At 41.7% G+C, this 16,037-nt stretch overlaps 1 protein-coding gene across 2 annotated transcripts in view; it reads right to left on the bottom strand.

The window, feature by feature from the left end:
- Positions 1–16,037, bottom strand: part of UNC5C (unc-5 netrin receptor C) — a 403,063-nt gene that overhangs the window by 72,393 nt on the left and 314,633 nt on the right. For both annotated transcript variants that reach the window (XM_043871228.1, XM_043871229.1), the window contains exon 5: positions 831–1,011. In XM_043871228.1, coding sequence (XP_043727163.1) covers positions 831–1,011 — 181 coding nt within the window. The remainder of the gene's footprint in view (positions 1–830; positions 1,012–16,037) is intronic.

The following is a 16,037-nucleotide window of genomic DNA, read 5'->3' as shown; positions in this document are numbered from 1 at the left end:
ACACTGTAAGAAGCATAAATGTATAGAGTTGTCTCTTTTGTCTACCAAGGAGCTTAAAAGCCTCACTGGGCAGATGGAACTGCTCGTGAAATGAGAAAACTGCTGAGTGCTAAAACAGGGAGATAAAAAACATCACATGCAGTGGCAAAAGTGGGTGTGGAATCATTTAGTCCTTCTGGAGAAATGATAGGCTTAGAGAAGAGATGGATTAGAAAGGGCCAGAGAATGGAAGAGAAGCTCTCTGAAGTCATCATGTTGCAGCTTGCTACAGGTTAGGACTAGAGCTGCATGACAATGGCAGGCCTTGTCTTCACGTTGGATGTCCTTGATGGAGTGTAAAGCAAGTTCCAGGCAGTTAGAGCTGTTCTGATGTGTTTGGAGAACATGTCAGCTCCAGTTTACCTGAGATCTTGCAATCACTCTCCTGAGGCCCACAGAAAGAGCAGCAGGCTGCTTTAAGTATCTTCATCTCAGAACTCCCTCTAGGTCTTGGGAGTCCAGGCTGAGAAGGGGGCAGGGCTTAGGGAAGCAGGGAATCCTCCTGGATTCCTGAGTTCAGTTTGAAATGCAGGACATTTATGCTTCTTAGAGTGTCAGATCCCTCAGTGGATTTCCTTTACTGTCCTATAAACTGACAGAGGGCTAGAAGTTCCAAGTCCAGGTTCTTTTTATGAGCATCAGAAAAGCAGTTAAACCTCACTGTCCACATGAGAAGCAGGAAGAGAGCTGTGATGGGGACTGAGAAGGGCCCTCTTCACTTGCTATTTTCCCATTCAATGAGAAACTGCAGTTTGACCTGAGCTAGATGGAGGCGCACACAGCTCACTCACCATAGACTATGACAGTCGCGGTCGTGCTTTTCCTCTTGGCGACAATGTTTTTGGCAACACAAGTATAGTTGGCGGTATCTGAGAGGCGGGCCTGCTTGATGATGAGGTTGTGATCAATAGTAATATAAAAATTCCGGTCTTCCACAGGATCGATGATGTCTTCATTTTTCAACCATTCCACCTAAAGATGCACAAGAGAAACAGATAAATCCCTGCTATGAATCCCTCGATGGCTGTCAGTCCTGACTTTTGTTTTGCAATGTGAACAGCACTGTTCCATGCTACGGAATCTGCAAACTTGAGGAAGTAACTTCCTGAGGTCATGTTAAGTATCACTCACCTGCCAAACATGCTGATTCTGTCTGTACTGCATTATTCTCAAATGTCAATGACCCAACTGGGAAATACAGCGTTCAAATTGTTTTCACTCTGCCCGGCAGGCAGGAATAGGTGATGTGCACTGCCAAGTTCAGAACCCAATCAAAAATAATGGGCTAAGCATTTCAAACTGAACTAAAATCTTTTGCTATTTGATTTGTTTACTCTTGGCAACTTACCTGCTGCTTTTCAGAAAAGAATACAAGGACTATCAAAAAAGTTCAAAAGGCGTCTTAGATATCATGCAGCTCTAATAAAACAACATTTGGATGACTTATGTATAGTCTTGTTGAAACATATGGATTAAATTTCCCTGAAAATGCACTTACTTTAAAATGTAGCAAACACATATTTAGAGATGTATCTAAGCCAAAATACTTGGGAGGGGAAAAAAAAGGTTCTACCAACTCTCAGCACAATCTAAAGAGCATGTAAGTCATAGTCGAATCTCTCCTTTTGTCTGTCACTAGCATCAAATCTGGCTCTCATGGTTTGCTTCTGGAGCACCTAAGACATGACTATTCAAAACTACTCAACTATTTTTCGTAAGTAAATCTCAGTTTAGCAACAGCAATGTTATCCTTACAGAATGAAAGGAGGGAAGGACATTCTGTAATATACATCCTTATGAAGGATAAACAGTTTTTGTCCCATAAATTGCTTTTCTTCCTCACGGGTTTTCCATAAAGCAAAACATACTGATATTTACCGCACTTAAAACTTTCCTTGCGCATTAGAGTGGATACAGATACAAGTAACCTTTAGTAGTAGGGACTCAACAGTGTTGCCAGTTTCAAAATCTTAAGGAGCTTCCCCCAGCACCACAAGAGGTCTGGAAATTAATCTCTAAATCTGTCAGTGAGCTGGATGTTACACAAATTATGTTTAACACTGAGACTCTAAAATAATGCTTCTCTAATCCTTAGAAGAGAGGCCACAATTTAAAGGGAAAAACAGAAATCAGCTTGAAGTAAACATATGAGGATGTAGATAAGAATAATTATTTGTAGTAAGTTTTGAAACAATGTTTACATTTAAGGATATTTAATGAAAGTGAAGAAGACTGAAGTCCATCTAAAATAGTGGAGTTTTAAAACATGCATTTTGTTCTCATTTAAAACAGCACATTCAATACTGTGCTTAGATATAGCTGGTAAAAGACACGCTGGCTTAACCTGGATTTTCTCAAAATTTGGCCCCATGTGTTTTGTAATATGGGCTTTCCAGGTGGTGCTAGTGGTAAAGAACTTGCCTGCCAATGCAGGAGACTTAAGAGACGCAGGTTCAATCCCTGGGTTGGGAAGATCCCCTGGAGGAAGAAACGGCAACCCATTCCAGCATTCTTGTCTGGAGAATCCCATGGAGGAGCCTAGAGGGCTACAGTCCATAGGACTGCAGAGTCAGACATGACTGAAGTGACTTAGCACACACACACAATCATGTGTGGTAATAAAATCTTGCTAGAAGTGCAAGGGAAAAGATAGCAAGATTCAAAATATTAAAAAAAAAAACAACCCTGCTTACTGATAATAGAAAACTGATATTAGTATCATCAGAATCTCTATGCAGGTTATCTCTGCCACTCGAAAGAAAGCTTTCCACTTAGAAAAGGTACTGTAGGGCTTCCTGGGGGTGTGTGTGTCTGTGTGTGTGTCTTTCAAAGACCCATCAGTACAGTTCAGTTCAGTCACTCAGTTGTGTCTGACTATTTGCGAGCCCATGGACTGCAGCACACCAGGCCTCCCTGTCCATCACCAACTCCTGAGGTTGACCCAAACTCATGTCCATTGAGTCGGTGATGCCATCCAATCATTTCATCCTCTGTCATTCCCTTCTCCTCCCGCCTTCAGTCTTTCCCAGTACCAGGGTCTTATCCAATGAGTCAGTTCTTCACTTAAGGTTGCCAAAGTATTGGAGTTTCAGCTTCAGCATCAGGCCTTCCAATGAACACTCAGGACTGATCTCCTTTAGGATGGACTGGTTGGATCTCCTTGCAGTCCAAGGGACTCTCAAGAGTCTTCTCCAACACCACAGTTCAAAAGCATCAATTCTTCAGTGCTCATCTCTCTTTATAGTCCAACTCTCACATTCATACATGATTACTGGAAAAACCATAGCCTTGACCACACAGAACTTTGTTGGCAAAGTAATGTCTCTGCTTTTTAATATGTTGTCTAGGTTGGTCATAAATTTCCTTCCAAGGAGCAAGCATCTTTTAATTTCATGGCTGCAGTCACCATCTGCAGTGGTTCTGGAGTCCAAAAAAATAAAGTCTGCCACTATTTCCACTGTCTCCCCATCTGTTTGCCATGAAGTGACTGGATGCCATGATCTTTAGTTTTCTGAATGTTGAGCTTTAAGCCAACTTTTTCACTCACCTCTTTCACTTTCATCAAGAGGCTCTTTAGTTCTTCTTCACTTTCTGCCATAAGGGAGATGTCATCTGCATATCTGAGGTTATTGATATTTCTCCTGGCAATCTTGATTCCAGCTTGTGCTTCATCCAACCCAGCATTTTTCATGATGCACTCTGCATGTAAGTTAAATAAGCAGGGTGACAACACAGCCTTGACGTACTCCTTTTCCTGTTTGGACCAGTCTCTTGTTCCATGTCCAGTTCTAACTGTTGCTTCCTGACCTGCATACGGATTTCTCAAGGGGCAGGTCAGGTGGTCTGGTGTTCCCATCTCTTTCAGAATTTTCCAGTTTGTTGTGATCCACACAGTTAAAGGCTTTAGCATAGTCAATAAAGCAGAAATAGATGTTTTTCTGGAACTCCCTTGCTTTTTTGACGACCCGGTGGATGTTGGCAATTTGATCTCTGGTTCCTCTGCCTTTTTTAAAACCAGTTTGAACATCTGGAAGTTCACAGTTCATGTATTGTTGAAGTCTGGCTTGGAGAATTTTGAGCATTACTTTACTAGCATGTGAGATGAGTGCAATTGTGCGGTAGTTTGAGCATTCTTTGGGACTGGAATGAAAACTGACCTTTTCCAGCCCTGTGGCCACTGCTGAGTTTTCCAAATTTGCTGGCATATTGAGTGCAACACTTTCACAGCATCATCTTTTAGGATTTGAAATAGCTCAACTGGAATTCCATCACCTCCACTAGCTTTGTTCGTACTGATGCTTCCTAAGGCCCACTTGACTTCACATTCCAGGATGTCTGGCTTAGGTGAGTGATCACACCATTGTTATCATCTGGGTCATGAAGATCTTTTTTGTACAGTTCTTCTGTGTATTCTTGCAACCTCTTCTTAATATCTTCTGCTTCTTTTTTTTAAATCTTCTGCTTCTGTTAGGTTCATATCATTTCTATCCTTTATTGAACCCATCTTTGCATGAAATATTCCCTTGGTATCTATAATTTTCTTGAACTGTGCCAGCTACTTTTCTCTGAAGAATAGCCCTTGGACTCCTGGATATTTTGCCTGGAAGTACCTAGGGGCTCACAGGTTCCCCTATGACCTCCTCCTTTGCTATGTCCGCACAGGTGTGGAAATAAACCTTCTGTCTAATCAGATTGGAACCTGAGTTGTCATTCTCGAGAGCTCCCTTGCAGGGTTGCAGGCTGAAGCTACCTCCTTAACACATCTCCTAAATTTACATTTTCTGGGTCTCTCCTTTTCTCTCTTGACTGGGCTCTCCTGGGGGCACTCCCATAACCAACCCTTTGCATTCAGACCTCTGCTTCACGCTCTGCTTCTGAAGAACCCAACCTATTAATAAGTCAAGATTGTGCAAAACTATGGGTTTTTTCTATGTACATAATAGGTAACAACAGTAATGCTATCCGGATCATAAATGACATGAAGAGATCTCAAGGGATATTGCAAACCACTTGTTTATTTGAAAAGTTTATTACATGGAATAAAAAAGCAATCAGCACTGTTGACAAAGGATTTAAAAAGACTTATGTGATTATTGGGCATGTAATCTCTACTTTCTTATACATGGCTTTGCATTTTCCTTGGTGTCTCTCTTCAGCATAGGAGCAATGACTACATGAGATATGAGGACCTCTGAGGCGCTCTAGAAATGTGGCCGCTCTCCTGGACCCTCTGAGGGATACTGCCTTCTTCCCCTTCAGCTTTAACCAGGGAAGCTCTGCTTCAATCTGTTCTCCACACTGAGATAGCCTGTGTGCCTCTGTCTGAAGAAACCATGAGATCTACAGCTAGAAAATAGTGATAGGAGTGAAGAAAAGAGCCAAGGACTCTGGCTTTTGGTAAAATGTCCCTCTCCCTGTCCCCTATGCCTGAGAACTCCCAGTCTTGTTACAACACCTTGTTCTGAGACCTCATCTTCACAAGAAGCTCAGGTTCAGACTGCAGGCCATCACTCACCTCCTGCAACAGAATCTCCATCTTGCTCAGCAGGTCCCCATCACCCATCCTCCAAAACTCTCCCAATCCTTCCACACTTCCTTGGAACATAGCATTACTGTCCTCCAAAATTTCAACCTCTTTTCAGAATGTTTTCTTGAACTTTCTCTAAATCCTAGCTCCTTATGATGCTGCTGCTTCTTCTAGAGCCCTCTCAAATAGGGAATGTTTGATTTCCCAAACCCAACGCACCACCGGGCCTGGGAGGTCCAGTGAGCAACCTCCTGGATCTGCACTGTCGGCTCCACCTTCTCCTCACAGCGGAATGCGGCAGTGCAAAGCCATGCCGAGTGGCCTAATCATAAGTTTGTGATGACAGAACTGAAGTTGGCCCTAAATTCTGCCCAAAATATTGTACTATATTTTCATCATCTGTTCACTGTTCCACACTCCTAGACACCTATCTCACACCTTCTCCTCTCTGCTTAGACACTACTTCCCCCTCTATCCTCACTTTCAGCTGATGAATGACCAAGATCTCCCAAAGCTCCCATCACCCACCTATCAACTCTACTTCTGCAGCCGCCTTCTTCCCTTGTCACTCCTCCTCACCTCTCACTTGTATTTTGCATCCTAATCCCATTCTCCTATTTAAGACCACACCCCAGAAATTCTTCTCTTTTAAATCATTAATTTTCCCTCGACACAGAGTCATTTCCACCAGCATACAGACATGTGATTATCTTTCACAACTTACAAGAAAACCCATCCCTACTCATTTCTGCCTTTAGTTACCCCCACGTTTCTCTGCTCATCTTAAAAAATGCCTTGGAATACTTGTTTGCACATTTCTCCAGTCCCTGTCCTCTTCATCCCTACAGGATCTACTCTAATTCACACTCGCCTCCACTGTTAGAACTGCTCTTTTCAAAGGCACCAACTCCTTTCACTTTGCTAGATGGGCTGGTGAGGTTTTTAGTACTTGACTAATTCGACTCAGCCGCAGCATTTGACCCCATAGGTTTCTCCCTCATCCGTGCTTGCTTTCTCCAGACAGGGCACTTTCTTAGCTTTTGTACCATCTCTTCCCACCCTCCACAGCTTCTCTGAGCTTAGGTCTGTTCTCCCTGGGTAGCTCTGTCCATGGACCTCTTCTTTTTTCTATTTTCCATCCACATTCACTTTCTTGGTGAGCTCATCCATTCTCACGCAGATGACTCCTAAATTTATCTCCAGTCCGACCTCATCCCTGAACTCCAAACTCATACATCCAACTGTCTTCTTACAAGCCCACTCAGTTGTCTAATAACATCCTCCCCAACTGCCCTTCAAACCCGCTCCTCCCACCACCTTATCTGTCACAGTTAAGGCCAACCTCATCCTTCCAGTAACTTAGAAACCTCAGACTTGGACTTGACCCTTCTCTTTCTCTCCCTTTGCCTATGTGGCATCAAGAAGCATTTGGAATTTGACCACTTCTTGTCCCTTCAGCACCAATCACTTTTCCATGAAGGTCACCATCATTTCTCTCCTGGATTAACTGCAACAACTTCCTGTCTTGTCTTTGCTTTTCCCCTTAGGCCCTAACATCTATCCTCAACACAGTTAGAGAGGTCCTTAAACCCTAAGTCAGATTATGCTATACCTCATGTCCAACCTTCCAGTGGCTCCCCATATTGCTCAGTGTCAACGCCAATGTCCTTATAAAAACCCACAGGATCTCCTGCAAACTAGGGCCCCTGACCTGAGATCACCTAGTTTCCTCTTCCATTCTGTCACCTCTTTAGATGCTGGTTCTTATGTACATCAGGACCCTCCTGTCCTGGGGATGTTGAATTTGATTATTCCTGCTTGGAAGAATCTTTCCCCAATAAGTTTGCTCTCTTTTCTCCTTCAGGGCTTTCCTCAGAGGTCACCTTCTCAATGAGCCACTTTAAAACTGCAACATCTCCCTCTGCCTATGCCCCCAATCTCACACTCTCTTATTTTCTTCAGCTCATAAAATCGGTATTTTACTTACTAGTTGTCTCCTCTACCAGAATGTAGGCTTAACAGATTTGGGTTTAGTTTTTTGATCACTGCTATATTCCCATGGCCCAGAACTAGCATATAGTAGGTGCTTAATTAGTATTTCTTAAATGTATGAGCAAAGAAGACATGTAGTAGTGTCAAGCCTGTTATACACATTTTTAGATCTCTATCACCTGGACCACAGCCTTGTCTAACTCAATGAAACTATGAGCCATGCCATGTAGGGCCACCCAAGACATACAGGTAGTGGTGGAGAGTTCTGACAAAATGTGATCCGTTGGAGAAGGGAATGGCAAACCATTTCAGTATTCTTGCCTTGAGAAACCCATGAACAGTATGAAAAGGCAAAAAGATAGGACACTGAAAGATGAACTCCCCTGGTCGGTAGGTGCCCAATATGCTACTGGAGATCAGTGGAGAAATAACTCCAGAAAGAATGAAGGGATGGACGCAAGGCAAAATCAATACCCATCTGTGGATGTGACTGGTGATGGAAGCAAGGTCCGATGCTGTAAAGAGCAATATTGCATAGGAACCTGGAAGGTTAGGTCCATGAATCAAGGCAAACTGGAAGTGGTCAAATAGGAGACGGCAAGAGTGAATGTTGACATTTTAGGTCAGCGAACTAAAATGGACTGGAATGGGTGAATTTAACTCAGAGGACCATCATATCTACTATTGTGAGCAAGAATCCCTTAGAAGAAATGGAGTAGCCATCATAGTCAACAAAAGGGTCTGAAATGCAGTATTTGGATGCAATCTCAATATGACAGAATGATCACTGTTCATTTCCAAGGCAAACCATTCAATATCACGGAAATCCAAGTCTATGCCCCGACCAGTAATGCTGAAGAAGTTGAAGTTGAATGGTTCTATGAAGACTTACAAGACCTTTTATAACTAACACCCAAAAAAGATATCATTTTCATTATAGGGGACTGGAATGCAAAAGTAGGAAGTCAAAAAACACCTCTAACAGGCAAATTTGGCCTTGGAGCACACAATGAAGCAAGTCAAAGGCTAATAGAGTTTTGCCAAAAGAATGCCCTGGTCATAGCAAATACCCTTTTCCAACAATACAAGAGAAGACTTTACACATGGACATCATCAGATGGTCAACACCAAAGTCAGATTGATTATATTCTTTGCAGCCAAAGATGGAGAAGCTCTATACAGACAGCAAAAACAAGACCGAGAGCTGACTGTGGCTCAGATCATGAACTCCTTATTGCCAAATTCATAATTAAAGAAAGTATGGAAAACCAATACCATTCATGTATGACCTAAATAAAATCCCTTATGATTATACAGTGGAAGTGGGAAATACATTTAAGGGATTAGACCTGATAGAGTGCCTGATGAACTATGGATGGAGGTTTGTGACACTGTACAGGAAACAAGGATCAAGACCATCCCCAAGAAAAAGAAATGCAAAAAAGCAAAATGGCTGTCTGAGGAGGCCTTACAAATAGCTGTGAAAAGAAGAGAAGCAAAAAACAAAGGAGAAAAGGAAAGATATTCCCATCTGAATGCAGAGTTCCAAAGAATAGCAAGGAGAGAGAAGAAAGCCTTCCTTAGTGATCAGTGCAAAGAAATAGAGGAAAACAATAGAATGGGAAAGACTAGAGATATCTTCAAGAAAATTAGATACACCAAGGGAACATTTCATGCAAAGATGGGCTCAATAAAGGACAGAAATGACATGGACCTAACAGAAGCAGAAGATATTAAGAAGAGGTGGCAAGAATACACAGAACTGTACAAAAAAGATCTTCATGACCCAGATGACCATGATGGTGTGATCACTCACACTCACCTAGAGCCAGACATCCTGGAATGTGAAGTCAAGTGGGCCTTAAGAAGCATCACTACAAACAAAGCTAGAGGAGGTGATGGAATTCCAGTTGAGCTATTTCAAATCCTAAATGATGATGCTGTGAAAGGGTTGCACTCAATATGCCAGCAAATTTGGAAAACTCAGCAGTGGCCACAGGACTGGAAAAGGTCCTTTTTCATTCTAATCCCAAAGAAAGGCAATGCTGAAGAATGCTCAAACTACTGCATAACTGCACTCATCTGCTAGTAAGGTAATGCTCAAAATTCTCCAAGCCAGGCTTCAACAATACATGAACTGTGAACTTCCAGATGTTCAACTAGTTTTAGAAAATGCAGAGGAACCAGAGATCAAATTGCCAACATCCACTGGGTCATCAAAAAAGCAAGGGAGTTCCAGAAAAACTTCTATTTCTGCTTTACTGACTATGACAAAGCCTTTGACTCTGTGGATCACAAGAAACTGTGGGAAATTCTGAAAGAGATGGGAATACCAGACTACCTGACCTGTCTCTTGAAAACTTGTATGCAGGTCAGGAAGCAACAGTTAGAACTGGACATGGAACAACAGACTGGTCCAAACAGGAAAAGGAGTACGTCAAGCCTGTATGTTGTCACCCTGCTTATTTAACTTACATGCAGAGTGCATCATGAGAAACCCTGGGTTGGATGAAGCACAAGCTGGAATCAAGATTGCCAGGAGAAATATCAATAACCTCAGATATGCAGATGACATCTCCCTTATGGCAGAAAGTGAAGAAGAACTAAAGAGCCTCTTGATGAAAGTGAAAGAGGTGAGTGAAAAAGTTGGCTTAAAGCTCAACATTCAGAAAACTAAAGATCATGGCATCCAGTCACTTCATGGCAAACAGATGGGGAGACAGTGGAAATAGTGGCAGACTTTATTTTTTTGGACTCCAGAACCACTGCAGATGGTGACTGCAGCCATGAAATTAAAAGACGCTTACTCCTTGGAAGGAAATTTATGACCAACCTAGATAGCGTATTAAAAAGCAGAGACATTACTTTGCCAACAAAGTTCTGTGTGGTCAAGGCTATGGTTTTTCCAGTAGTCATGTATGGATGTGAGAGTTGGACTATAAAGAGAGATGAGCACTGAAGAACTGATGCTTTTGAACTGTGGTGTTGGAGAGACTCTTGAGAATCCCTTGGACTGCAAGGGGATTCAACCAGTCCATCCTAAAGGAGATCAGTTCTGAGTGTTCACTGGAAGGTCTGATGTTGAAGCTGAAACTCCAATACTTTGGCCACCAGATGTGAAGAACTGACTCACGGGAAAAGACACTGATGCTAGGAAAGACTGAAGGTGGGAGGAGAAGGGGACGACAGAGGATGAGATGGTTGGATGGTATCACCGACTCAATGGACATGAGTTTGGGAAACTCCAGGAGTTGGTGATGGATAGGGAGGTCTGGCATGTTGCAGTCATTGGGGTCACAAAGAGTTGGACATGACTGAGGGACTGATGGATGTTCACTGGAAGGACTGATGCTGAAGCTGAAACTCCAGTACTTTGGCCACCTCATGAGAAGAGTTGACTCATTGGAAAAGACCCTGATGCTGGAAGAGACTGGGGGCAGGAGGAGAAGGGGACAACAGAGGATGAGATGGCTGGATGGCATCACCGACTTGATGGGCATGAGTTTGAGTAAACTCCGGGAGTTGTTGATGGACAGGGAGGCCTGGTGTGCTGTGGTTCATGGGGTTGCAAAGAGTCGGACACGACTGAGCGACTGAACTGAACTGAGGGAATGAACTGAACCAATAGAGTTGCTACTTTAACTGTAAAAATTAGCAATGAATATATATACATATATATATGCACATATACATAGAGTAATTTTAAACATTCCTTCAAGCTAAGTTCTGCTAGATATTAGGAAAACAAATATCCACTGTTGTTGTTCTTCTTCAGCCACTAGTCATGTCTGACTCTTTGTGACCCCATCTACTGCAGCACACCATGCTCCTCTGTCCTCCACTATCACCCAGAGTTTGCTCAAGTCCGTGTCCAGTGAGTTGGTGATGCTATATAACCATCTATTCCTTTGCCACCACTTCTCCTTTTGTCTTCAATCTTTCCCAGCATTAGGGTCTTTTCCAGTGAGTCTGCTCTTTGCATCTAGTAGCCAAAGTATCAGAGCTTCAGCATCAGTCCTTCCAGTGAATATCAGGGTTGATTTCCTTTAGGATTGACTGCTTTCATCATCTTGCTTTCCAAGGGACTCAAAAGTCTTCTCCAGCACAATTCAAAAGCATCAATTCTTCGGCACTCAGCCTTCTTAATGAACCAAGTCTCACATCAGTACATAGACTATATGGACCTCTGTTAGCAAAATGTTGTCTCTTTTTAATACGCTTCCTAGGTTTGTCATAGCTTTCCTTCCAAGGAGCAAGTATCTTTTAATTTCATGGCTGCAGTCACCATCCAGTGATGTTGGATATCAATATTCCCTTGATAACTCCGATTTTCTGGAAGAGATCTCTAGTCTTGCCTATTCTACTGTTTTCCTCCACTTCTTTGCATTGTTCACTTAAGAAGGCCTTCTTATTTCTCCTTGCTAGTCTCTGGAACTCTGCTTTCAGTTAGGCATATCTTTCCCTTTCTCCCTTGCTTTTCACTTCTTTCCTAAGCTATTTGTAAAACCTCTTCAGACAACCACTTTGCCTTCTTGCATTTTTTCCCCTCTGGGATGGTTTTGGTCACTGCCTACTATACAAATTTATGAACATCCATCCATAGTTTTTCAAGCCCTCTGTATTCCAGATCTAATCGCTTGAATCTATCACCTCTACTGTATAATCATAAGGGATTTGATTTAGGTCATACCTGAATTGCCTACTTTTGTAGTAGGCAATGGTTTTCCCTACTTTCTTCAATTTAAGTCTGAATTTTGCAATAAGGAGCTCATCATCTAAGCCACAGTTGGTGCCAGGTCTTATTTTTGCTGACTGTATAGAGCTTCTCCATCTTCAGTTGCAAAGAACATAATCAATTTGATTTCAGTATTGACCATCTGGTGATGTCTATGTGTAGAGTGGCTCTTCAAAAAGGGTGTTTGCTAAGACTAGTGAATTCTCCTGACAATTCTGTGAGCCTCTGCCCTGCTTCATTTTGTACTTTAAGGTCAAATGTGTCTATTATTCCAGGTATCTTTTGACTTCCTACTTTTTCATTCCAATCCCTTGTGATGAAAATGACATCATTTTTTGGTGTTAGTTCTAGATGGTCTTGCTGGTCTTCATAGAATTGGTCAACTTCAGCTTCTTCAGCATCAGTGGTTGGGGCAAAGACTTGGATTACTGTGATACTGAATAGTTCGCCTTGGAAATTAACTGAGATCATTCTGTCATTTTTGAGACTGCAGCCAAGTAATGCATTTTGGACTCTTTTGTTGACTATGAGGGCTACTCCATTTCTTCTAAGGGATTCTTGCCCACAGTAGTAGACATAATAGCCATCTGAATTAAACTTATCCATTCCTGTCCATTTTAGTTCACTGATTCCTAAGATGTTGATGTTCACTCTTGACATCTTCTGCTTGACCGCATCCAATTTAACCTTGATTCATGGACCTAATATTCCAGGTTGGCATGCAATGCTGTCCTTCACAGCACTGGGCTTTACTGTCACCACCAGACACATATACAACCGAGTGCTGTCTCCACTTTGGCCCAGCCACTTCATTCCTTCCGGAGCTATTAGTAATTACTCTCCACTCTTCCCCAGTAGCATACTGGACAACTTCCAACCTGGGGGGATGATCTTCCAGTGTCATAACTTTTTGCACTTTCATACTGTCCATGAGGTTTTACAGGCAACAGTACTGGAGTGGGTTGCAAGTTCTTCCTCCGGCAGACCACATTTTGTCAGAACTCTTCACTATGACACATCTGTCCCCATCTGCCTTGGGTGGCCCTGCATGGCATGGCTCATAGCTTCATTGAGTTATGCAAGCCTCTCTGACATGATGAGGCTGTGATCCATGAAGGAGAAATTTCCACTGTGTAAGGTCAAATCCTCAGGGCTAACCTCGCCTCCAAGTGGACTCACTGGAGAAACCATGAGATAGAAGAGGGCCTCTGAAATGATGCTAGGAGACATCCAAATATTTTACTGCCATTTACTAGTGTGGGTCTAGAGTGTCCAGTGGCCAATACATTTTGATTAAGTCAAATTTTAAAATCAAACTCCCTGTAGCCCACATTATACCTATATCTGCTGGTGAATTTTAAGGTGCTACAGAATTTCATCTACTAATCACAAAATCTAGGTGATCCCAGTATACCTGAGCCTATAAGAGAGCTTCTCAAGAACTTTCGATTTCAGTAAACAAAGAGCTAGGCATCTTGTTATTTCAGTTCCATGCCACAAACACTGAGTCCCTACTATGTGCTAGGCATCGTGTCAAGTGTTGGACAATAAAGGGACAAATCAGGAGAGTGGTGCTCTCCTCACAGGATAAACCTGTAGACAAACAACTACACCACAACAGCAACAAGGCATGTGCAAGGATGGAAGTAAATTGAGGATCAAATTATGTGAGAAGAGGACATTTAAGGAGGAGACACCTGAACTAGTTTCTCAAAGATGGAATTAAGCTTGTTGGGAAGGTAAGAAGGAAAGTGTGGGCTGAAGAATGAAGACATTTCAGAAAGAGGAAGCTTCAGGTGCTTCACCCAGCTTGAAGCCTCAGGGAGTCTGAGCAGTGGACAGTGGACTTAGCTGCATGGTCAGGGGGAGCGGAGTAAGGATGTAGCGAGGCATTCAGGAAATCACTGAGGGACTCTAATGCTGTGATCTACTGAAGGGTTTAAAAAGAAGAAACATACAAATTGTGAAATTCTTTGGTCTAGTTCTGTGAAAAATACCGTTGGTAGCTTGATAGGGATTGCATTGAATCTATAGATTGCTTTGGGTAGAATAGCCATTTTGACAATATTGATTCTTCCAATCCATGAACACGGTATGTTTCTCCATCTGTTTGTGTCCTCTTTGATTTCTTTCATCAGTGTTTTATAGTTTTCTATGTACAGGTCTTTTGTTTCTTTAGGTAGATATACTCCTAAGTATTTTATTCTTTTTGTTGCAATGGTGAATGGTATTGTTTCCTTAATTTCTCTTTCTGTTTTTTCATTGTTAGTATATAGGAATGCAAGGGATTTCTGTGTGTTAATTTTATATCCTGCAACTTTACTATATTCATTGATTAGCTCTAGTAATTTTCTGGTAGAGTCTTTAGGGTTTTCTATATAGAGGATCATGTCATCTGCAAACAGTGAGAGTTTCACTTCTTCTTTTCCTATCTGGATTCCTTTTACTTCTTTTTCTGCTCTGATTGCTGTGGCCAAAACTTCCAACACTATGTTGAACAGTAGTGGTGACAGTGGGCACCCTTGTCTTGTTCCTGATTTCAGGGGAAATGCCTTCAATTTTTCACCATTGAGGGTGATGCTTGCTGTGGGTTTGTCATATATAGCTTTTATTATGTTGAGGTATGTTCCTTCTATTCCTGCTTTTTGGAGAGTTTCAATCATAAATGAGTGTTGAATTTTGTCAAAGGCTTTCTCTGCATCTATTGAGATAATCATATGGTTTTTATCTTTCAATTTGTTAATGTGGTGTATTACATTGATTGATTTGCGGATATTGAAGAATCCTTGCATTCCTGGGATAAAGCCCACTTGGTCGTGGTGTATGATTTTTTTAATATGTTGTTGGATTCTGTTTGCTAGAATTTTGTTAAGGATTTTTGCATCTATGTTCATCAGTGATATTGGCCTGTAGTTTTCTTTTTTTGTGGCATCTTTGTCAGGTTTTGGAATTAGGGTGATGGTGGCCTCATAGAATGAGTTTGGAAGTTTACCTTCTTCTGCAATTTTCTGGAAGAGTTTGAGTAAGGTAGGTGTTAGCTCTTCTCTAAATTTTTGGTAGAATTCAGCTGTGAAGCCATCTGGTCCTGGGCTTTTGTTTGCTGGAAGATTTTTGATTACAGTTTCGATTTCCTTGCCTGTGATGGGTCTGTTAAGATCTTCTATTTCTTCCTGGTTCAGTTTTGGAAAGTTATACTTTTCTAAGAATTTGTCCATTTCATCCAAGTTGTCCATTTTATTGGCATAGAGCTGCTGGTAGTAGTCTCTTATGATCCTTTGGATTTCAGTGTTGTCTGTTGTGATCTCTCCATTTTCATTTCTAATTTTGTTAATTTGGTTCTTCTCTCTTTGTTTCTTAATGAGTCTTGCTAATGGTTTGTCAATTTTGTTTATTTTTTCAAAAAACCAGCTTTTAGCTTTGTTGATTTTTGCTATGGTCTCTTTAGTTTCTATTGCATTTATTTCTGCCTTAATTTTTTTATTTTTCTCTTTTTTTTTTTTTTTTTTTTGCTTTATGTAGAGCATTATATTTTATATATTTTATTTTATCTGAGTGCAGTGTTTCAAGGGGTGGATTTTGGACTCAGAGGTTAAATATTTTTTTTTTTTTCTTTTTATTCCCCATCCCGATCCCCCCTCCCACCTCCCTCTTCACCCGACTCCTCTGGGTCTTCCCAGTGCACCAGGCCCGAGCACTTGTCTCATGCATCCCACTAGTATACATGCTGTTCTTTTGAAACATCCC

The sequence above is a fragment of the Cervus elaphus genome, chromosome 17 (assembly GCF_910594005.1).
Source record: "Cervus elaphus chromosome 17, mCerEla1.1, whole genome shotgun sequence".
In the NCBI taxonomy this organism is placed as follows: Eukaryota; Metazoa; Chordata; class Mammalia; order Artiodactyla; family Cervidae; genus Cervus; species Cervus elaphus.
The sequence above is the reverse complement of the archived record's forward strand: the minus strand, read 5'-3'. Positions and strand labels throughout refer to the sequence as shown.